Source organism: Mastigoproctus giganteus, chromosome 13, assembly GCF_048544385.1.
Source record: "Mastigoproctus giganteus isolate SK-2022 chromosome 13, ASM4854438v1, whole genome shotgun sequence".
Classification (NCBI taxonomy): Eukaryota; Metazoa; Arthropoda; class Arachnida; order Uropygi; family Thelyphonidae; genus Mastigoproctus; species Mastigoproctus giganteus.
Genome location: NC_143587.1, coordinates 125,315,054 through 125,340,350, shown reverse-complemented (window position 1 = coordinate 125,340,350; position 25,297 = coordinate 125,315,054). Strand labels below are relative to the sequence as shown.

Sequence of the window (25,297 nt, the reverse complement as noted above, 5' to 3'; positions counted from 1 at the left end):
TCTAGCAGTGAAGACAGACTGCGCAAACTCGGTAAAGGCGGCGTAGCGCTGCTCGTCCATCATAATCAGGTGCTCACAATGCCGGGGATTATCTTGGATTTTAGTGGCAAACCTTAGCCGGAACTCGTCATATTCATGGCAGTCATACATTACGCGATCCCACGTTTCTTCAGCCCCGCAGTGACACAGTGGATGATCTTCAATGCCTAGGGATGTTAGCTTCGCTTTAAAGGGTCCGTGGTCTGTCAATAGAAATGTAGTATGGAGGCTTTGGACTGATGAGGTTCACAGAGGGAATGGACTTTTTGCTTATTAATCCTTTGTTGGTGGTGTCCCATGTCTCTTGCCAGGTCCTGTACATAATTTCAGAGATCCTCTTCCTTTCCTGTTTTGGGTTGTTATCAAGGTTAAGAGTGATGCCTGCTGTTTCGGTGGGAATACTCTTCTTCAACAGTTGATACAATCTTCTTATTATCTCTAGGTGTAGGGGTATACATCCAGCTAGCACCTGTAGAGCTGGGGTGCTTACTGTATGGCACGCCCTTGTCATAGAACGCTGCATGGAGTCTAGTTTACGGCGATTTCGGCCCTAGTACACCATACTGAGGCTCCATAGCAAGCTATTGGGCCAAATATGGCATTATAGATGAGGGCCAGAGCCCGGCGCTTAAGGCCCCCAGTCTGCACGGCTTATACGGATGATCATGGCCGAGTATTTTTTCATTTTCTGTGACATATATTTCAAGTGAGGATGGAAATTTAAATTCATATCTAAGACGATTCCTAAATACTTGATTTCTGGGTATAATCTTATGGAGGTGTTGTCAATTTTGATAACCGGTGGTTTTCGTAGTTGGAGCGTTCCCTTGAGCAATATAGATTTTGTTTTCTCTCCCGAGATCTTCAGTTGGTGAATGGCTGCCCAATCCCAGTTAGTGCCAATTTGAGCGCTCCTCTAGATCAGCTCTTGTGTCACCAAAACAAATCGTCATCAAACGCAAGGGGTTGAGTCATCCCCAAGTCCATCCCAAGGAACTCGTCCAGGACGATGGACCCTGGGGACAGCCTCGGGAGACCTGGATAGTGACAGATTTGTACCTGGTACTAACATGGACAGTGCGGTGTCTCAGGTACTCCTTGACACAGCTATAAAGGTTGCGTGGTACTTTGGCTTGTCAGAGTCTTCTGAGAATACTTGGCCACCACAGCTGATCAAATGCTCCGGCAAAGTCAACTGTGATGACTAGCCCATACTTGGCTTGAAGCAGTAGATATTAATTTAAGAAGAGCATCTTCAGTGCTGCAACCAGCTTTGAAACTGTACTGAAGTGGAGAAATGAGGTTTTCTCTAGGGTAGCATTTTGACAACCTGCTGCGTAGAAGCCTTTCCAGAAGTTTGCCGAGGACTGGCAAGAGAGCAATTGGCATGTAAGATTTTGGCTCTTCAGGTGGTTTGTCTGGGTTCTTCAAGATGAGTTTAAAGCATGCCTCCTTCCAGATAGCAGGAAAGTGGCCTTCCATTAGGTATCTGTTGAAAGTGGCGAGCATGGTGTTAGGGAAGTAGGTTGCAAATTTCTTGATTGCCAGGAGTTTTATTTTCTTTAGTTTTGTCCAGTGCAACTTTTAGATCACCATTTGTAAAAGGTTCTTCAGTATTTTCTGTTGTGTAAGAATCGTTAGCTGTAACAATCTGTAGTTGCTCTTCAGTTAGCTGTGCATCATCTGTTGGAAAGAGGGCATGTAGTGGACAGAGTCCTCCCACGTGAAGGTGGAAGAACCATCAGGCTTTAGAGTTGTGCTGAGCCTGTTACCACTAGGAAGTATGTTTACAACGATACGATGGACAACTTCCCAGGGGTTATCATTTCCTATGATCGAGACCAAATTCTGCCATGAGGCTTTTTTGCAGGGTCTAATCATGGTAGTGTAACTGTTCCTTAATAATCGGTAACTGTCTTTTGCGGCTTCGACTTCCAAGGGTGGGAGGTGAGCACGGCTTCTCTGAAAAGTTTTACGAGCTTGGTGGACTCTCTTCCTCATGTCTTGTAGTTCAGCATTCCACCAAGGGACTGCGTTTTTGAAGAGCCTTCTCTTGGGGATTGCCATAGCACAGGCCTTTTTGATGGTCTTGGAAAGGGAAACTGCACAGTCCTCAGAGGTGATGTGAATCAGTTGTGAAGTCTTACAAGTTCGGCTTGAAAACGTGGCGAGTCAGCTTTCTTTGTGCAGAATCGCACTACATCCCTTGATATTGGGGGAACGCGATCCACAGAGCGGCCAAGAGAATAGGTGATCGCTTTGTGGTCAGAAGTGGTCCGTGCTTCATTAACCTTCCACTTGAACTTTCCAGAAATAGTCGGTGTGGTCAGGGTGATGTCGATGGTACTTTCCCAGACGGTGCTACTGTATGTGGGGAGATTTCCAGGCTGGTTAAGTACTTGTAGTCTGGAGGCAAGGATGAAGTTTTCAAGTTCCTCCCCATTTTGAGTGACCGTACGAGCAGGTGTTTGACTATGCCACAAGGGGAAGCGACAATTCGGGCTAAAGGGAGACTTGCGCATTATTTATTAAGCCACCTGAACAGCCAATACTCTGTTGTCCAACTTTTAGACGCGTTAGCATATATATTCATATTGCGCCTATGAATCTGAGATGAAGTGAAGCAACAAATTGAGGAGAATTCGCATGTTGTGAATTACGGGATTGGTTTGCTTTGGAGAAATTTTGAAGGTCTTTCACAGTCGTTAGGGTACTGTGGCGAACCTTGAATCTGTTCTTTTGCATCTTGGGAACGCAAATAGTTGGTCTGAACAAATAATTAGAGATGGTTTTATTTGATGGCCCATTGTCTTAAGTTGGTGATTAATCTCAGGTAGTTGAATCCACATCATTTGTATGATAATGGCAGGGATGCCAAATATTGGCTGGCACCGCTTAAGCAAAATAAATGTAGTCTTCACCATGTAACAACTCGACTACTAGTGGACGGATATTACATTTAACTCTTTTAGAAAGATTTGTCCCAAATTTCATTAAAATCAGACCAACAGAAATTCAGCAATTATTATTTATTTATTTTTCATGCATATCACGTAGACTATCCATATATTGTAGCAGAAGCACTGGGTGTTATGTTTGTTGCCGTGCGCTGGTTGGAGGAATGGCAATGTAGCAGATGCGTACGAACGAAGTTTCTTCGTTTCGAGCATAAAAGTCTTGCTTTTTAATAATTTTTTTCATTTTTCTGATAAATCAAGAATTATTACTATTTGCTAAAGAGCCCGCGTACATTAAATAATTGTTTTAATTTAGTGAACTGACGATGCTGAAAGACTAGCCAATTGCTGCGTAAAGTATAAGGAATATTACCGGTACATATGGAACTCTTTCTGATAGAAGGTGATGAGCAGATATTGGTTGAATTTCGATAAACTTTATAGTCTTCCAAGACTTTGCGATATCGGTATTTAAAAGACGCAGTATATTACTATGTTATGAAGCCATCTCTATTTGACGTAGAAATTCAGGACGAGATAATATTTACCAGTCTGTAGTAAGCATGGACGTGTGGTATCGTTCTGATTATATGGTGGGCTTTTTACTCCTAATATAAAACGGGAAAGAACAGAGGTGCATGTTAAGGATAATTCAACATCATGAAATCGCATGCTTTGAGAAATCTAAGGCTCATTGTTTAGGGATTAAAGGATCCGGAATGAGGATTATTTGAATATAATAACCTTGTTGTAACAGATTCTGGGACTGATTTGTTCTTGAGGAAATTAGAGGTCTCACACAGTGGTTAGGACACTGTGGCAAATCTTGGTCCTGTAATCGTAAACCTCCTTGGGTCAAGATATATAATTGGGAAGTTCAATTTGGCTTGGCTGGAATTAATTAAGGTTTGATCTGCAAGAGGATTATAGCCTAAGCGAACATAAGTTCTTATTTGTTTGGGAGTAGGCATAGTACAGCCACATTTTAAAATGCTGATCTGCTCCTCTTTGCGGGTTCTGTTATGGCCTCATGAAGACGTTGACGGCTCATGCAGACTGACTGAGGCCCATATAGGGAGTTCAGATTACCCAGTGATGCTCTACTCATTATTGACACTCATGGTCGGCTCTTATGGCGTTAAAATGGCTGGGAGGCATTTTAACGATAGACGTAGGCGTCCGTTCTAGTGCAGTGTTATTCAGTTTCTCCCCAGCTGCAATACGTGTGTTCACGCTCACGAATGAGGAAGGCGTTACTTTGGAGAATTATTAGTGGCGCGTTGTATTTTACTGCACTAATCAAAACAATATGGTCGAGTGGAAATTGGGATTTCGTTTTTCACGAAGAGGGCAACCCCCATCGGTTTCGTGCTGTGTCACCTTTCTGATAGACATATTACATCCGCTATTTGAGACAAGAACAGCTGTCAAGTTCGTTTCGGATACTTCGTTAGAGGCTGATAAGGGATTCTAATTAGCGCTGCTTAGCATTCATCCCAATAAAGTGTTTATTAACTTTCTTTCTTTCTTTTGTAGTTTACTGTGGCTTTCTCCTTTTTCATAAACGCTGCCATATATAGGCCTTTGTTACAGTTTCCTCAGCCTACAAGTTATTTGTAGGCTGAGATAACCCATTGTAAATGGAAACACTCCTCTTGAAGAAGAAGTTATAGAGTCTCCTTAATTTTTCAACCGATTCCACATCAAGCCATTTCACCAAAGGGGTGTCGCCAAATTTTTGCATCATCATTATTGTTACTGCTGTGATTTCCATTCATTACATATAGTGAGGTAACCGATTAATTAAAATACAGTTATCGAGTAAGAAGTGGACACCGCTGGCCGCTTCTTACTCTTTGAATAATGACAGCCGATCTTGATAGAGCTTGTGCCTCGAAAGAAAGAAGTTGCATTTATCACTAAAATATCCACTGACTCCTGGGGTTGTCTTCTTTATTGGCTCCATACTTCTGTCTCCCCCCCCCCACCCTACCTTTACTACTAGCGCCAAACATGTCAAAATTCACCGAGCCCAACCCCAAAGTTTTAATCTTTAAATTCCTTTTGGCCAAACCCAATCTCAGTGTGTGGCTTTTTTTTTAGATCTTAGCCAATGAAATCTCAGGACCTGCCAGAGTAAATATCTAATACTGGTGTACCTAACCTGCCTCCCAGGGGCATAGTTTGGTAAACGGTGGGTCCCACCAGGGGCCCAATGGCTAAAAGGTTAGATGAACAACGGTATACAACACTGTACAATTATCCATACACTTTTAAATCTTTGGCCTCTATAGTGTTCTGTATCACACGACAATGTATGCTACGCGTTGGGGGAAACGCCGGGTGCTGTTAGACCCTAAACACACTATATCACTAAAATTTAAAAAAAAAAAAATGTGGGGGGAGGGTGGGTACTGTACCCTGTCTTATTTCTGCTTATGGCAGTGTTTGAAAACCTTTTCCAAATATCTACCATTAAAAAAAAAATCAAACTATACTTGCAAATATCATTATATGTACTCATACGTAACAAATATAGTATACGTTTGATCGTTATAGGCATATTGTATATCCCATCACTGTTAATGGAATTGTTACCTACCGCAAAAATAAAAAAAAAACCACCAGTGTTTTACAAGGAATAGAGAATCGCCAAATGATGCTATTCAATTAAGCAACTAACAACAGCCTGAAAACTATCTTGTTCTTTGATCCGTTGAAAAAGGTGATTTCCATAAACCTCATATTAAGCTGTAAAAGAGAGGGACAGGAGATTAATGTTTCCGCACAAGGGCTACATTGGAGAATTCAGCAGCCATCAAGAGCTAATATACAATATTTATGAAGTAGGAACTGTTATTCTGGTAAGCGAAGCGAAACCAAGTTGTTATTATTTTAGTGGTTCTGAGAGAGAGAGAGATGGGGGGGGGATATTTTTGCCAGTTATTCAGGTTAATACGGTAATTTTTATGCTGATCCTAGGCTTGGCTTGTCGTTTGGTTATCCTTAAACACAAATTTATGTACTTCTAAAAATTGTTCTTTATCTATCCGTATAAGGCGATTTTCATTTTCTATAGAGAAAATTGCCTAAAAAGTGGATATAATCCAGGACAGAAATAAAGTTGTCATACGTGATCGGGTAAAGACTCTGGTAAACAAGACTATTGAGAGTTATAGTAACGACTGTTTGTCATATCTGGCTTTTTACTGGGCGATTTTTTTTTTTTATTCGTCACGCTGTTTCTTTTCTTTGCAAGCTTCAAATTTTTTGTACCACCACCATCATTACTCTGGAAATTTGGTTGGCTACATTAAATACTCTTCAGTTTTCCTGGATGAAATTTTTGACAATAGGGTGGTTTCCTGCTACCTTGTGGCGCATGGCAAAGAACTAGTGTGGCCTCTTCAAGATTACCTGATTTAAACTAATGCAAATTTTATCCCTGGGGTCATCTCAAAGACAGAATATTCAGAAGAATCCATGAACAAATCCTGCGTTGAAGATAAAACTTTTTTGTGTCGCAAGTTCTTCGCAACTTCATGTGCTGTGACATGAATTCCCTACTACTACCAAATATAGTCCAAGTTAATTTTTGTTTCTCAGATGAATAGAAAATCATCCTGTACATCATATCGGTATTATTGGTTACCTATAGGAATTTCGCAGGCAAATTTTTTTTCTTTATGCCTCTCATTTTCCGGGAGGCAAGATTGGATATAAAGCGGGCCATACATGCTAAAGAGTTAAGGGATTTAACGGTTTAAGTTCATATGATATTAGAAGGAAGGAAGGACATCCATCTGAATAGCGGCTTCATCGAGCTGTGCTCAATTAGAAGTGTACAGCTACACTCCTCTGCGGCACTATGTATAAAATATGTGCACAGCATAGGAAAAAATCAAACATGCCAAGTTGTTTATTCCCGAGAAGACATCCAATCCCAAACTTTGTAGGAGATTTTGAATATCCGTTCTCTTGTTATATCGAATTCAGATGCGACAACGGGGGGGGGATGCGTTTCTGTACAGCTTATTGGAGAGTTGGTTCACAAGATTTACTGTATTAGACGGCAACATCCTTTGGAGATTTCTGTGCTGATCAAGTGCAGAGGTTTCATTTCAGTCTTGACTTGGCGCATTATGGCCTTAGTTTGCCATGTGGACATGTGTATATGTAACGGGCGGCACCTGGAACATTCGTTCAACTCCGCCTCGTATCTCTGTGAAGAACAGTATCACTACAGATGGGCCAGATATGTGTGTGACGTCAGTTTGTGTGTATTCTGTTCTGGCCGCTTGGCTACCCAGAAGCATCAGTCACCTGGACGGATGATTCTGGGTACTCGTCCACACCACGGGAAGGTGGGCCAGTCCCAGTATATCGCGTAACGTCTCAAAAGAGACTCTGACCCACCTGGTGTTGCCAGCAGGTGGGCCAGGATCCTCTGGGGGCTCATTCCAGAGGGACTTCAGCAAAAAAAAAAAAAAAAAAAAAAAAACACATTCACCCGTGGTGCAGGTTTTGAAAGGGAAAAAAAATAAAAAAATAATAAAATAATATTAAAATAAAATAAAGAGAAAAAAATATATATATTAAAAAAAGAAAAGAGGGAAGATAAAAAAAAAAAGAGATGAGGAAAGGAAAAATTATAAATTAAAAATAAAATAGAATAATACTATGCCTGAAAAGGTCAATAGGTTGATCTTTGATCGGTGCTTGAGGTTATGTTGCTACCACATTAGTTGTAAAGCATATCTTTCCTTCTAGCAAAGACAGCAGCTGCAAAAGCCTGGAGTGCAGACAAGTGATGTGGGGGTCAGAACAAGTTGGTCAACTTGATTTATGCTGAAGGATGGGACTTCATTTCGCAGCTCATTCCTAATGTCTTCATAGCAGGCGCATTCGTGGAGAAGATGTTGCCAATTTTCTTTTGCTCCGCAGAAACAGAGGTCAGTGTTTAACAAACCTAGCTGGTGGAGTTTTTCGTTAAGGGATCCATGCCCAGTAATAAGATACGATGTTTCCAGACTAATTGTAAACCATGAGCTAACCTTCTTCGACATCACAAAGGAGACATCCGGTAGGAAATTTCTGGTTACAGTGCCAACAGTTGAATTGTCCCACCTTGTTTGCCAGACATTTATTAGCTCTTTAAAGCATCGAGCTTTTTCCCTTTTATTGTCATCATTCAGCGATAGGTCTATCTCCATGATGGAGGTAGGTATTCCTTTTTTTGAGCCTGAAGCATAATCCTCTAAATATTACATATAGGTCTAAAGGCAGAGTCCCAGCAATAACCTGAATTGCAGCAGTGGACACCGTTCGGCATATGCGATGTGTTGCTAGTAGCATAGCCCTCTGGATTGAGTTGAGTTTTAGCTTCATTTTGACATTACCACTCTGTGGAACCAAGCTCCAGTCGCGAATGAGACTATGGGAAGGAATACCACTTTATAGTAAAGTAGCAGGGTCCTCCTAGACAGGCCCCACTCATTTCTTGAAATTCTAATGATGGAGGCTGTAAACTTCCTGGTTTTTTCACGAAGGTGTTGTAGGTGAGGTAGGAATGAAAGCCTGTGGTCTATGATCACGCCCAAAACCCTGGTCTGCACGACCAGGGGTAGCTGGATACCATTAATTTTGACCTGGGGGGGGGGCCTTCTTATGTCAAGTTTGGTTTTGAAAATCATCATCTTTGTTTTGGTGGGATTAATCTGAAGTTTGTTGGTTGCCACCCAGGAGGTGAGACTATCAAGAACTTTCTGCGCTCTCAGTTCAAGGACCGATCTTGCATGACCTGAGATGATGACAGTCAAATCATCGGCAAATGCAATGACTTTAGTATGTTCAAATGATTTGTGTAGCCAGTTTTGAAGCACCATATTCCAGACCAGACCAATGAGCCATAAAACGCAAATAACGAAGCCTCGTGATAGGAAGAGAAATAATTATCGAGAGGTTCCATATCTCAGTATTAGCGACCGCGCTGAGGATAACAAACTGAATTATCTTTTTAAATGGTTAATACGGAAACAGTTCCTTAACAAGCTATGGCTTTCGTTATAAAAGTTTACTATTATTACAGACGTTTCATTTATTAATAAAAGATGAAGTGACGGTGCGCAACAAAAGTGTAGCATTGTCTTAAGCTAAGGAGAATACACGTTCTTTTATTATTTTTTAGCATGCGACTGTCACCCTGTGGGATCGTCAGGAAGAACTTGCAACCAGACTAGTGGTCAGTGCCCCTGTAAGGATGGAGTTACAGGAGTGACTTGTAACAGATGTGCCAAGGGATACCAGCAAAGTCGCTCTCCTATTGCTCCTTGCGTCAGTAAGTTTCTCACTTTAATAGCGCTTTGTGTATTATTATAATAATGTATCAGTAAATATAAGAACAGCAGTACACGCGCTTGAGTTGACCGTGTTTCTAGCTCACGTGATAACTAAATAGAGAACTGTATTTATAAACTCCTTTTACCTTATATGGCTTAGCCGGAGTAGAAACAGAATTTTCTTTTTTTAGTGAACTGCTATACAATTTACTTCCCCCTCCCCCGAGTTTCCGATTAAAGAGGTGTAATCCGTTAAAACGAAATTCTTGGGGACGCACAAATCATTTCTTTTTAATCCAGTTTGATAAAATCAAACTGGATTAAAATTGTGAGCAATGAACAGCGATGGAAAAATTAAGTAATAAAGTTCGAACGCGAGACCTATTGCATGCTCCAACGTGATATCCAAAAAAACGACCAGACTGGAAAAGTGAAATAAGCGTATGAGCCTTGAATGCAATGTTGCGCACGTATAACTACGATCTTAATGCTAAGGAAAATGAGCACTTCTTCCTGCCTTAGTATATAAATTTGCATTTTATTTCCTAACAACATTACGTTTCGTGGTTCAATATCTAAAAACAAAGTTACAAGGTATTAATCTTCATTTAAATTTTGGAAATACCGTAATAATATCAAATTACAAACGATTTTATTTTAGTGAACGCAGAGGTAGCAACAAGGCAAATGATCATGGTACTGTATTTTCCAAATTTAAATTAAATAACTTTGTAAAAACAAAAAACACTGAAGAAGTGGTTGAGGAGTGTACCGTGAAATGTAATTTTTTGTATACGTTTCATTTTAACGTAGGAAGAAGTGCTCATTTTTCTCAGCTTTAAGACTGTTGATTCTACACATTCAAATGAATGTTTTCAGGAAGACTGCAGGGCATTCCTATATACTCTAGTATAACTTTAGAATCTTGATTAATGTTTGGATCGTTCAACATCTCAACCCCTATTCTAATAAAAACTTCAGTCAATTATCAATTCACTGCAGGATGGAAGCCTTCTCAACGTGAATTGTTGAGGGATGGACCATAATCTGCCACAGTAGTCCAGTGTGGGTTGGCAGTTCGACCGATCTACTTAAAGAGCGTGTGCTACTGACTACCACTCGGCTACAGAGGCCTCGTATTCTAATACAGCTTCTTGAACTATTTATCAATGTAGCAGATTATGTTTAATTGCTATATTTACTGCATTCATTATTCCGTTTGTTTTGGTAATGTATATAAAGTGGCGGACAAAAAAAATTGCATCACCTTAAAAAAAAGTAACAATTGTAGTGAAACGTATAAGATATTGTGTCAGATAACGCTTCTATTACATCAGACAGTAATTGAAAGGAATTGCATCAGCCGTTTCTATAAATACGGCGTTGGAAGGTATACACGCTCATTAGTATCCTGTTTTGCGGATGTGTAAGCATGGTTTTCTGTTGCGCAGGTAACGATGCCGAAGTTAGTTTTTTCACTCGCTACTCAATGATATGTGTTCAGTTGACACCAAGAAAAAAAAGTGTAGCTGTTGCTCTGTCCCAGGAAGGGCTTTCTATGTATGGTATCGCTGATAAAATAGGCTACCACAAGTCAACAGTATCCCGGATGCTGAAATTAAAGCGTGAAACTGGTAGTGTGAAGAGAAGACCTGGATCAGACCGTAAGAGAGTTACTACGCCTTCCCAAGATCGATATTTGAAACGGCCAAGCCTTTATAATGGCCATGCTAGTGTTCCTGATCTAAAAATGGACTTTGAGATGGCTTCTGTGTTGAAACAAGTGCATGAACTATCCAAAGACGGCTTTCTGAATGTGGTCTGCATGCCTATCGACCCAAGAAGAAGCCTTTGTTGACGCAACAAATGAGGAAGAAGCGACTTGTTTGGGCTAAAATGCATGTTTCATGAACAAAAGAGCAATGGGACACCGTCATCTTTTGTGATGATTCGAAATTCAACCTGCATGGCTCGGATGGGAAGCGATAGGTCTGAAGACGAAAATCGGAGGCATAACACACAGACAGTAAAGTTCCCCGCCGGTCAGATGGTCTGGGGATGCATAACAAGCAAAGGGGTGGGACGAATTAAGTTTATTAACGGAACGGTGAATACAGAAACCTACATTGCTGTCTTGGAGGAGTGCTTGAGACCCGTTATTAGGGATCACCACAGAAACGTCCAAAACTACATTTTTCAACAGGACTCGGCATCTTGCCACACAAGGCTTAATACTTACACCAATGTGTCCCCTCGTTTTTCTCCCTTAAGGTGCAGTCATATCTCAGAAATGCTCGCATTACAGTGCTGGACTGGCCCGGCAACAGTTCACTATAGGGTTCTGAGCAATCTTCAATAGGGTTCAGTTTGACCCCTATTGAAAATTGCTCAGAAGCAGCCAACAAATAAGATTCAGTTGCAGGAGGGCATTGTAATGGTGTGATACCACAAAATTCGGCACCCGTATATCCAGAAGTTGATTAATTCTATGCCCGATTGTTGGAAGGCTGTAATTCCAGCTCGAGGAGGAACAACAAAATATCGAGGACTTATTTTGCTGATTTACAGTACGTAATACTATTACGTTAACTTGTCATTTCAGTTTGTACACGTAAATGCCATAAAATTTACGTTTGGTTGTCATGATTTCTCATATTTCCATTAATTACGCATTTTACCCTTTGAGAAGATATTTATGGCACTTTGGTATATCAGGTGGAGTCTTTTTATTGGATTTCATTCACAGAGATATATATCCCATATAACATTTCTGAAAAGCAAAATTCACAAGTGGAGCAGTTTTTTTGTCCGTCACTGTATATCTGATTACTCTTCTATTAATTGTTCAGGAACTTTGTGCAGTTTTAAGATTTCTATTCTTCCTAAATCATTGCTGCTCATCAGTTAATTTTGCTGATATTACCGTTGTATTCATTTTCGATAAAGTGTTTAATAAATTCATACCCCCCTATACTTTTCCCGAAGTAAATTTATTTGTATTATTTTAACATATTCTTTTCTTTGTTCTAACTCTTTTTAGCTCCTCGGTATATCTGTTTTATATGATAAATGCTTTTGCTTTGATCTTAGACTAGTCTTTTATCAAATGTTAATCTTGAATATTTTCTCAGTCTGTTTCTGTATAGATTCATTATCTTTGATTTAGAGAATCCTTTACTAAAGAGCACTTGGTATTGCTTTAATATCCTTTACGAATATGTTTCTATTAATGATTATAATTGCTTACTGATTTTTTTGTCTATTATTCACGGTCTGTGCAAAATTGTAATAATTTATTTTCATTAAACCGTTAACAACGTAGTATTATTTCTCAAATTATGGGGCACGACCCCAGCTGGATACGGTTGGATGTGTAAAAATTCAGATCTCGCTTCATTAACCAAATCATAAGCCATTATGTTTTGTTTCTATTTTTATCATAGTGTAGTCGTGGTAAAAATAAAATCTAAAGTTGATGAAGTTTTATTTGATGTCTAACCGTATTTATTTATTGCCCTATTTTAACCGCAATGTAATCATTAGTTTTACTGATGGAGGAAGAGGTGCGTCGTAGTATCACAAAGTGATATAGAATTTATCAACTTCTTTAGGTTTTTCCATTTGGGCATATGCACTTAATATTCGTGTATTAAGATCCCTGTCTTTTAGCGGTTCTTGCAATTTTCCGCCGAGCATCTCAAGTTGTAGAAAAAAAAGTATGTATTGCTTTCATTCAGCTATTTCTGAATATAGCAGCTTCTTTTTAGTGGGAAAACAGTAGCGAAGCTGTAGTTTCGCTACCGCCGTGACTTAGAAATTGTCACCATATGAATGTTTATAGCTCTATTTTTATAATTATACTTCCATTGATTTAGTAGTATCTTTATTTTATTGACAACTTCGGAAAAAGATTGTAACAGAAACAAATTTTAAAGAGAATTGCTTCGTAAAAATTCAATGCAATCCTTCCCCTCTTTCAACTGCATGAAAGACATCAAAAGCAGCAGAATTGGTAGACACAGACCTGCTAGTTTTGCTTGAGGATCCTATGGAAATCTGAAAAATATATGCGATTACTAAAACTCCATTAAAGCATGTTTGTATGTTCAAATGTAGTTTTTACTGAAGAAAAACTGTGTGGTAATTCCATTACAGGGGGACACTTGAAATGCTTAATTACATCCTCCCACGCTACTAAGTTACCACACCAAGTTTTGACTTATTCGTTATAATATATTTAAAACTTAGTGGTGAAATTACCATTGTTCCAACAACAATTTTTTTTTTATTGCCTTGTATCTTTAATCCTCTTTTTTTCTCCCTTTATTTTTAGAAGCGCCAAGGACTGACATTCCTAGGCATACACCAAAGAAAAATGGTAAGTTGTTTATTAACATTTCCAAAGAAAATAAGTATTTTCCTCGAATTGTATGTGTTCAAGGAATCAGCATAATTGGGAAACATGATTATTCTTACGATGTAAATTCTTTGTAGAATAAATACACTTTTTCAAATTTGATTTTAGGTAATTATTATACTTTTCTGTTCACTTTCTCCCAGCCAGATAAGGAAGCTTGAATGATATATGTTTATTTCAAGGAAAATTCTAATAAAGACGCTAATAACAAAAAGTGTTCAAACAAAGAAAATTGGTGGATTTTAGCTATTACTGTGAAAACAAAGAAGTGGCAAAAATGCATCAGAAAAATTGAACTTTCAGATCATACCATCTCCACACATTACTACAGCAAAGATCTGCTATAAAAAAAAATTACTTAAATGCAACCGACTTCATCCTTCGCAATTTTCGGAAAGAGTACTCATGGAGTATTGTCGAACTCTTTGCACTTCTCCTAAGAACCATATCTGACAAAATTCAAAGCTTCAGCTCTTACGCCGAAGTTACTTACTTGTTGATGACAGTGCTACAACTAAATCAAGAAAAGTCTCCCATCAACGCTGTGATAAATGGCAGCAAAGGTTTCATCCATACCAAAAAGACTGTTCAGCCTCCTAGGATCTCTCATCCCGGAGAAATATTTTAAAGAAGTTCCTGATTAAGTGGGATCGGAGGTAACCCTTCATCTCCAGATAAACACTTTTTATCACATTTGCCAAACTGTTAATTAACAGGATGAATTACCCCTGAAATAACTGCAGGCTCAGAGATATTACGGAATATTTCCAACACTGGCTGTACTTGATGACAAGAAATTTGGAAGCCTTGCCTAACACGAACAATCCTCCGTCGGAAACTCAGGTTTTTGTTCATCAAAACAGGCAAATGAGTTGTCTGTAATGTGACAGTACTTTAACAACACCAATCCGACTCGGCGCAACTACTGTAGCCTAGTGGTCAGGCGCGCGGGTGCATAAGTACACGTGCCTTGATTGACCGGGGTTCAAGCCCGTGACTGCTGAATACGGTGCTGTTTCTTGTATTCTGTGTATCTTGTAAAACTCCTCTGACCGTTTGGTCGTCCCGGAGTATAAACAGAAAATTTATTTATTTTACTGAAAAATATATTTTTTTGAAGTTTACAATTAAGATCAGTAGTCTTCAAACCAGTAGTTTCCGTAGCCCAGTGGTCAGGAGCGGGAGTGCAGTAGCACACGCTCCTTGAGTAGACCGGGGTTCAAGCCCCTTACTGCTAAATACGATCGATCTGCCAACCCGCACTGGACCAGCGTGGCAGATTATAGTCCATTTCCCTCAACGTGAATTGTTGAGGAGGCTTCCATCCTGCAGTGGGTTGATAATGGCTGCAGTTTTTTTTTTTATTTTGTAAATATATACATGTTTAATCTCTTATACTTTTTATGTACTCGCCTCTAGCCAGGCGAGAGGAGAGTACTGTTAACTACGTATTTTTTTCTTGATAACCCCATGTATAGCACACAGGCGGTCGATGTTTACATACAACGCTGAACATTTATGTAGCGGTTTGCTATTATTTTAAGACAAGCTTTGAAAACAGTCACGGACCACTTGAAGGTCGGTAAAAACTCATTTTCGCTGCAAAGAAAATTGCTTAAGAATGACCCAGTTAGAATACAATAAAGAAATCCACAAAGGACTTCTTACAGAGTTAATCAGCCTAATGGGAACAAGGTAAATGGAGAAAGGATAGAAGTCAGGAACGGTTGAAATGAGGACGCAAAGATCATGTCTGATTAAAAACGTGTTGATGGGCAAGTTATAGGAATCTGACAGGCTTATCCCTTGATAAGTGTAGGCGTTACTGCGAGATTTAATATCCCAGCAGGTGTTTGTGAAATAATACATCTCTCGCACTCCAAAAGAGAACTCAGATTTAGGTCGAAAATGGGAAAGTGAAGAATAGTTTTATTAATTACTCTCCAATGGATGCACAATGATAGCTGGATCTTTATGAATTTTTTCCATTCCGGCAAAGAAATAAATTTCAGCGCAGCCCTGAGATAATTTCCTAATTAAGTGGGGGGGGGAAGAATATTCTGGTTGTTAAGTTAAAACAATATAATTTTTTTACTAAAAACTCCTCTAGTTTGTGTGTGTGTGTGTGTATGTGTGTGTCATCCCAATTAGTCAGGATTAAAAAAAAAAAAAAGTACATATACACAATGCAATAGGATTTGGCTGTCGTCAACCAGCTGACTATTTTTAACTGAGGTGGCCTTTATGGACAACTTCTCAAATACAGTACACTAAACTTCACAATCCAGCCAATAATCTTACATCTGTAAAAAATATCAAAGCACATGTTGTATGTACTATAATTTCAAATGTGTGCTAAGGGGAGGGGAACTGTAACCAAGTTGTGCAATATTTATCAATGTACTTTGGCGAAATTCAATCAGTTTTTAACACGTAATAACAAAGATCATTGTTTCGTTTTTACCATCCTTATATATAAAGCTTATTTGTAATTTGCAAGAGCGACAGAATCCATGCATTTGCATGGATTGTTAAAGGCAAACGAGACAGTCGATAATAGTGTCGGATTTTTAAACTAGTATGGTATGCCCTTACAATAAACCTAGTCTTTTCATAGATTATATTCAGGGGCGACTAACATAAATGGAGATAAAATAGTCTCCTAAACGCGGTTGTTTAAAAAACTCTTTGGATATTTGAATTGTGATTCAAGTACACTCTCAACGTTTAATCTCCATTTGACATATGCCAATAACAAAAGCAACTGCGCCGCCAATTAACACTTTTAAATTTCAATAATCATTCTTGTTTTTTCCTTATACGACATTTTAAAAGAAAACCAGAGAAAGGCCTATTCATCAATGGAAATGACAATCTCCAACACCCGTGACCAATTATAAAAGAAATAACTTTAGCGGTACCGAAATGAGCTAATCACACATTCATGTCATTGGCCTGCTTATAAAGTCTATTTGTGCATTGCTGGTATAAGTAAGCCGACTGTATCCTCATTACAACTTCGACTGCAAATCACTAATTCCTGTATTCTATACACCTATTTTAGAACTTTGTTGGCTCCGAGAGACACAAAAATGAACCTCTAAAGTACGGAAGCAATATGCGAATCTGTCCTAGTTTCATGTACGAAAGCGATAAACATGCCGTAGGTACGCTATTTTCGAATATTGCGAATACAGTTGAATTAAACGTCCGAACAACATGGTTAAATACAGCTAACTTTGCTTTCGCACCAATAAGAAACTATAAATGGACTCATTAAGTCGATCAATGTCATTGTTAAAATTCTGTTTCTTTGCAAAAGCAGTTTGACATTTTTAGCCACAATATTAGACCGTTTGTTATCCCTGAATAGCCAATGGCAAAGAGGTTAAACGTCATTACTATAAGGCCATAACTTTAGCAATATATAAAAACATCATCCATTTGGTTTGTATGCACCTACGAGTGTGTAACACTTCCTTTATCTTACACACACGATCCTCGTAATCAAAGTGTTCCCTTCTTCACAATTTCATTGCTAAATAAAAAGTAATAAATGAGCTGGAGACTGTTTTTTACATTATTTAGGCATCGTATTAGTTACGGAAAGTGATATAAAATTAGCTCATATTTTTTAATGTGTAGCAGCAGTTTCATTTCTCTGTATACTTATCTCTTTATTTGTCTGTCATATTATTATCCAGATAAGATAAGTGAATTTAGTCCAGCAATTAGAGATTTTTAAAACAAACGTAAAGTTGGTGAAACACTTTTGACCAGCTTTACCATAGTTATGTCTAGAACATGCCACTGATTTTTATATGTATACTCACGAAACTTCTCAATGCTGTTGAGATAAATTTTATGATCAAGGATAAAGACGATTCCAAACAGATAGTTGTCCCTCAAACTTTGGCAATAGTCCAGATGAGACCATCAATGTACATTGCCAATCGAAACATGATAGTAGGATCTAGGAAAGGAAGGAATCAATTTTGTCCCAGAATTAAAAGTATCTTAAAGATAGAAATTGTTTTCTAGAATTGCAAAACTTTTCCTTATATGAGTTCTTTTAAATATCTTCCTCTCCTCTCGCAAAATATTTAGTGGGAATTAAGGGTTAAAAGAAATTCAAGGTTTATCAACATGTTAAAACGGTACATGCAAATCCAAGCGTTATTAGACAAAATACGATAACCATCCCACCTGTTGTGATTATTTATTTTTTTAATTAAGGCGGAGGCAGCTAATTTTATGCGAGAAAAAGAAACAAATAAGTAAATAGACTACGCAATTCTCATCCGAAAAGAAGTCTTTCTCAGTTTCGACAATCAAACTTATATTTGAAATTGATTTAGAAGGTCACTCATTTAAACAGTGGTTGTCAACCAAGGGGCGGAATAGATGTGCTTAAAATGATAGGCAAAATGAAAATAAAAAAAATTAAATCTCCTTTATCCGGCTCTACGGCACTTCAAATCAAAAACAGTCACTCATGATCTCATACAGCTATATAAGTTGTCTCTAAATAGAAGTGAGTTATGAAAAATAGTAGCTATCTAGTATTATGAAAATACAAATTCTTAAGAATTGATCTTTTTTTTTTTTAGGAGCCACAAATCAAAAAATACCAGTTAAGCGTAAGAGTAATATACACAAGGGGTATTTGAAAAGTTCGTGGCCTGAATATGAAGGGTTTATTTGAGGAGTCTGGTGATATGTTACTTTTCAGTATAGTTCCATTGGAGTCACCGATATTGCACTGCATTGATTCCAGATGCGAAGAAAGTTTTCTCTTGGGCCTCCAGGAATCCATCCATAACGTTACTTGAGGTGGGAAAATGGATGCTATCTAGCTATTTTTTTTTCAAATTAGGAAACAGATGAAAGATTTAAAAGCCGAATTCATGCAGTTCAACTATGACAATGAGAGAGTATGGTAACTGAAAAAAAGTTTCTAGTACCCGGCTTGGCCTGAAACTGAGGAACTAACGACAACGTTGTCTATTTGAGTCTTTCCAGTTGTTGTGAATGACATGGGTGGGAGAAGTGACTGGCAGGTGAGGGCCGTGCAAGACTCCGCGCAGGAGCCCCCTCCCCCCCATCAACACTGGCTCTCTGAGTACCTCCTTACCGGAACAACTCCAGCTTTGAAAATTTGTTAAAAAATACTTGTCGCAAAATTTATAAATGACCTTTATAGAATTAACTATTTAGGAACCTTTTTGTCACCAAAAGGAGAGTTACTTAATACTAAGAAGCGAGCTATCGAAGTGCAATAAAAAATTTATTTTTTAATTTTAACACAAAAAGTAAATGATAGATTTCAATCGGAATAGTTTTCCCTTTATAAGCATCGAATAACGCATAGCTAATGTGATTTTTAAATTTTTAGCTCCATTAGCGACGGAAATAGAGGGGGAAGACACGAAAATTACTCAAATTTTCCTGTCTGGCGCCGCCATTTTTAATTTTAAAATTATATTTTAAACCTACTCGTTGAACTCTTTCTAACGGTATATAATAAGCTATAGGTTGTCGACAACAATCAATATGGCCCACATGATGTACAAACCCATGCAAAATTTCACGTGGTTCCAGAGATACAATGCTGTGACAGATGAACAGACAACCGAGTGACATTCGTTAGGCTACGGACCCTAAATGTGATATCATCACCTTTGCTTTCTTTGGAGGAGGGTAGGGGTGAGAAACCACTGTATAAGCGGTTCAGTTGTTTAAGATGGATCCCAGTAAATATCACCTTATGCTCCGTTTCAGTGTATAAGAGTAATGGATTACAAAATCCTTGTTGGTATATTACTCCAGGAGAAACATGTAAATGTGGTCATTAAGACAGGTTGCTTTTAAAATGAGCCATATTCACTCAAACAAGTTTGTCAAATCAGCTCAGTATGTGTGTAAGATGTTGTGAGGGTATTGATAGTAATAAATATTCATAACGGAGTGCAACAGCTAATCTTTTTATATTCTTTAATTACAGATAAGTGCTCCAAATGTCAAGTGACTAAGAGAAGAGTGAATTTAAAGAAGTTTTGCAAGAAAGATTATGGTAGGTTTTAATGTATCTATTTGCAGTTTGTAAAAACAAAAAAACATTCAATTATATCTGAAAGCCCCCCCCCCCTTTGTACTAGTTAGTTATTTTGGTTTTTAGGAGCATTAGCAACTAAGGCCATATTGCGGTGGTCATTCCCTGACCTTTCCGCATCCTCCGTATTTGGTGGTGACGGGCTCGAACCCCGGTCTAATCAAGAAGCGTGTGCTACGCACTGCTGCTCCTTCCCACTTGGCTAGGGAGGCGCCCCCCTTTGTACTATCACTACTATTGGATGGTCTTCTCTTAAAGACAGAGGCCGCCGTAGCCTAGTGGTCAGGCGCGCGGGTGCATAAGTACACGTGCCTTGAGTGACCGGGGTTCAAGCCCGTGACTACTGAATACGGTGCTGTTTCTTGTAATCTGTCTATCTTGTGAACTCCTCTGACCGTTTGGTCGTCCCGGAGTATAAAAACAGAAAATTTATTTATTAAAGTCCATATTGCTCAGTACGGACCAGGAATTTGTGTCCCGGTGTACAGAGATCCTTAAACCACATGTGACTTGAAGCAATTTAATTCGTCAGATAACGGTAACTGCTTATTTTTAATAGTCCAGCATTTCATGAGAAAACTTTTGCGTGTTGTTTTCTGCCTCTAAAACGTATCCGAACAAAAGTCGGTTTCACGTTGACATGTTGATCCCACTATGCCATCCATAAGTATTCAAATCGATTATTGCGTCAGCTATTCTGAAACAGCACGGGCTGTATGGTAAAAAAAGATTGTGTTGAATCAAACATGGAACTATAATGGACTTTCAGTGATTGAACGGAGAATCATAAACGCTGACTCTCCTAGGATGTCAAACGCAACCCACACTATAATCCCATCTCCTCCGAATTTCACTATTGGCACAATGAACTTTAACAGCAGACATTCTCTGGGTATCCTCCACCAATCGATTTACACTGCTTTATGGACCAATTACAGTTCATTGTATCATTCAAGGCGATATCACTAACTGCGATGTGCCAAGTTGTCTTATACCCCGCTGCTCTTCCATGAAAACCTAGGCTATCAAGCGTCCCACATCAACCCTTTAAACTCTTGGGTTGATGTTTCTCAGGGATATCTGACGAGATTTTCGTACTGTCTTTCCGGATGGCGTAGTGTAGACTTAAAATTTTGTATACACCTTCCATATATACCAGTCTAAGTCACTTGTTTATCCGAGGAGGTCCAGTGGAGAATGAAAACAGGGAGGGTAAAATGATTACACAGATGGCTGTAACTAAATTACCGATAGATTGATCAAAGCTTGCAGTTGCACCTAAGTTGACTTAAAATGGACATGTCGTGATATTTTTCGGTTCCAAATATTTGAGAAACCCAGTCCTCAGTTAATTAATATCTTCGTCCAGTAGTCACCACATAATATTCCCCTCCCTCTTAATTCAATTTACATCACGAAATGTAAATTGAATCAAAATATCAAATGTAGATAAGTACAGTACTTTTGATAGAACATCGGATTAGCCTACTCACTTCGGCCGGAATGGGTAGGCGTTCGCCTTGAGGTACTCCTTCCTAACTGTTTCAACAAGCCTTAATGAGTAGGGACGAAACTCTGGTCGCTGACACCAGTTCAGTCCTTAGTATGAAATGCAGGAAAATCACACGACACAGTTGCATTGCCATTCGTCATCAACCTTATTATGTTTAAAAATTAAATCTGCTGCAATAAAAACACTTACAATGAAGTTGTAAATATTTCTGTAATCGGCTGTCCAGAGTATAAACGGACATTTATTTAATTCGTCGCATAAGTCACCCTCCTCCCTTTTTTTCCCCTATCTTTCGCAGTGGTGTGTTGCAGAAAATTTTGGATGGAGACCTACTTTTAAAAGAAAGAGCAGAAATAATTGAATTAAAAGTTTACTGTGCCGTGTAATGAAATATCATTAAACCAAAACGTTCCTTGTTATCTGTTTAGTAGTGTACATGAAATTATGTTTCAATAGGGAAGCGCGTTTGTTATAAAAAATTACAATCTCGAAAACTAAACCCGACGAATTCCATGAACTGTGCTTGTTTGATGAATAAGACGAACAAATTCTTGGGTCTTAAAATGTGAGCAATAGTGTAGCAAATTGTAAATATATTTGATTTAATTCAAGTTTAAGGTTTTATACTCGCCTATAAATCGACTTATACATCGGAAATCCTCAAAGAGTATCATTTAAAAAATATATTTTTTCCATTTGCAGCAATCCAGGGTGAAGTTCTGTCACGAGAGACTCTAGGAGATTGGGTTCGTTTCACGGTGCATATTCGACAAGTGTTTAAGACTGGATTTGTAAAACTTCGGACAGGGCCTCAACCCCTCTGGCTACCTCTAGAAGATGCTCAGTGTAATTGTCCAAGATTACGTATAAGGCATTCCTACCTCATATTAGGTAAGATTATGCGTATTTTAGTTATATACAGTTGTGTATGGAAAAGAGACTTTCCTGGTTTTTAAATTTAAATCAAATTACATATCCTTACCAAAAGTCTTGGGACACACTGATTGCACGAAATTATGACGACTACAAATTGTAAATATTTTGTCCTATACAGGTGATCAGCATCCTTGCCGCTTCCAGGTTACCCTGCAAGCCGCAGAAAGAGCCAACAACAGTTACAGGCGTTTAGCCTTTAAAAAAGAGAGAGCTAGTTTCCTTTCCTTCGCTTCAAGAGAGGAGCACATCAACAGTATATATTATCCCAAATCCAGGAGAATTTTCCCGAATTGCAACAACCACCTCAACATGGATGAAAAGCTATTTGAGGAGTGGACTCGCATATCTTTCGATCATCAAGATGCGACCACTAAAATTTCAATCCTACCTAGTGTAAACCAGAAAATTCTTTCTGCCATGGATGATGTTATTATCTCTAAGCAGCAGCTCATTGATGTAATAAATGGCCAACAAAGCTACTAAGGGACGTGACGGCATGCCACTGTTTGTAGTTAAGGTGTGCATTGTGGATCTCCTCCTAAACATCTTCCAGAAGATTCTAAAGACAGGAATCATACTGGAAATCTTATTATGTCAAACCAGTCCCTAAAATTGGAAACCACAAGACTTCCGTCCAATCTCCATTATTAAAGATATTTGAAAAACTCATACACCCAGTGATTATTCAACACTGTTTTTCTCACCGACCACCCTACCTCCACACAGTCCTACACCACAGGTCCACGACCTCTAATCTCCTCGATACTCTCTTCAGGGCACAAAAAGCCTTGAATGACAGAGCCCAACTGGACATAATCTGCTTTCGATACTGTCTCCATTCCTACTCTTATAGGCATCTTAATAGAATATTTCAAAGTATCTAACAAAATTGTCAGCATTCTGAAGTCCTTACTACAGAGGAGACACTTAAGTATAACCAATGGAACTCACAAGAAAACAACATATGCAACGAGGTGTGTACCTCAAGGTGGGGTGGTGTCGACAACCCTCTTAGCAATCCTGCTTGAACCATTCCTCGCAAAAAATCCAAATTTTAGCTCCTTCGCTGATGATCTAAAATCCTTTATCAATTCAAAAGACCCCAAACAGATACATGAAATTAATAATGAAACCTCCAAGCAAATTCAACTGTTAATTGACTTTTTACAGCGAGCTGGACGCCAACTAAACAATGCCAAGTCAGCCCACATGACAATCACGAAGAGGAAGGTCAAGAATGACATTCGAGTTACAGTTAATGGTGAGACAATCCCCAAAGTTTCATCTCATACTGACCTGGGACCAACGTGGGATGAAGGCTTAAATTTCAAGGAACACTTCCTAAAGGCAAAGAAGAAGACCTATGCTGCTTTCTGAGCTAACAGCCAGGAGCTCGCAGGTTGTCGAGCTCCTGGCGGATAGCCCAGAAAGCAGCCAAACTGATCGGATAATACATTAATAGATGTCTCATACATATACCACTATATGCCTCAGAAATCTGTTCCTCTGCATCTACCTCTCGATGTAACAAATTTCTGTAAATGAAATACTGGATTCTGCGGTGGCTGAACCGTCTAGGAGGAAACCCGTTCACCATCTCGAAATCATTCTCCTAGTCAACGTAGGCATGATCTCCTGGAAGCTCACTATCCTGAATAAAAAAAAAAAAATCTGTCAACACTCACCAAGCTGCTAACTCGCCAGATTGATGCCCCATCGATAGAAGATACCATCCTCCACTTAGAATGAAGCTATCAAACTTGGACTCCCTAAAAGGAATGTTCCCATGTAACACCACTGAACACTTCAATACCTCCATTGATCCGGTAAAGTTTGAAGTCAATAAAACCTATAGAAGCCAAATTATAGACCAAATCTGGACTAAATCACCAGGATTGCTGTGAAAATTGAGCAGTTTTTATCAGAAATTTGTACGATATGAACAATTAAATGCAATAATATAATGAAAAATAAATAAATCTGTTATGTTAGTTGCTGAAGAAAAGACATATAAGGCAACCTGTGTATTTCAAAGTGAATACAATTAAGTAAATCTATATATCTATTTAATAATTATTAAATATCAAATATAATTTGACACGACAACACCTGGCTTCAATAGAATGACATAAGAACGTTTCTGATCTCAAGCTCAGTGGGCAAGACGAAAATGGCCCCACTAAATTCTTTAAAGGAGTGCAGAGAACACGCTACCAGGTTTCTAGAAGAGTGTCATTTCCAAAGAACAAAATTTAATGTCCCATGACTATTGGTACGTGTTATCTATTGCAATTTAAAGATCTTATTTAATGAACATTTAAAGTGAGAATGTGTAGATGTAACATTCCAGCCCATTGGGCAAAACTGATTCCCTTATAACTTGTTCTAATTAAATTTTCAGGAAACGAGATTGAAAGCAGCAAGTTTTCTGGCCTGACAGTGGACAATGGAAGTACGGTGATTGAATGGAAGGATGACTGGGCTTGGCGCATGCGTCGGTTTCAACGGCGGCAACGAAGTGGCCAGTGTAAAAATTAAATGATGCTAAAGCCATTACGCCACACTCAGGTCTATCTAGTGATCAATGGACATTTGTCCGCGTGCCAATGACGCCACATGCAGTGTTTACTGCAAGAGGGAAAGAGACTTGTAACATACAGCAATTGACCAAGAGAACCATAGTTAGCTGCCGGAATAAAATTTATTAAGTTACCTACTAGACAGTTTTCGTGTCTACTTCTGCCCAAGGCCTTGTAAATAGTCTTATCTCGAACTGTTTTCTCTTTATTTTCCAATAAATTAATTTGCTTCCTTCAATATCCGCATTGCTAAAATAGCTTTCAAGTTTTACGATTGGAAAAAAAAAAGTAAATATGCTATTTTCGTACTTAAAATTTCTTAGCTTCAAATAGCTAAGTATTGCATTTGAATGCTTGCATCAGCTTGTCATTCCTTTCCCTAGTTAATAAAAACTTCGAAACAAAA

At 38.7% G+C, this 25,297-nt stretch overlaps 1 protein-coding gene across 1 annotated transcript in view; it reads left to right on the top strand.

Moving 5' to 3' along the window:
• The window catches only part of NetA (Netrin-A), a 184,427-nt gene extending 159,343 nt beyond the window's left edge, over window positions 1-25,084 (top strand). The window contains exons 3-7 of the mRNA XM_090387017.1: window positions 9,184-9,333; window positions 13,668-13,712; window positions 19,756-19,824; window positions 22,079-22,267; window positions 24,714-25,084. Coding sequence (XP_090243143.1) covers window positions 9,184-9,333; window positions 13,668-13,712; window positions 19,756-19,824; window positions 22,079-22,267; window positions 24,714-24,850 — 590 coding nt within the window. The 3' untranslated portion in view covers window positions 24,851-25,084. The remainder of the gene's footprint in view (window positions 1-9,183; window positions 9,334-13,667; window positions 13,713-19,755; window positions 19,825-22,078; window positions 22,268-24,713) is intronic.
• The last annotated feature ends 213 nt before the right edge of the window (window positions 25,085-25,297 follow it).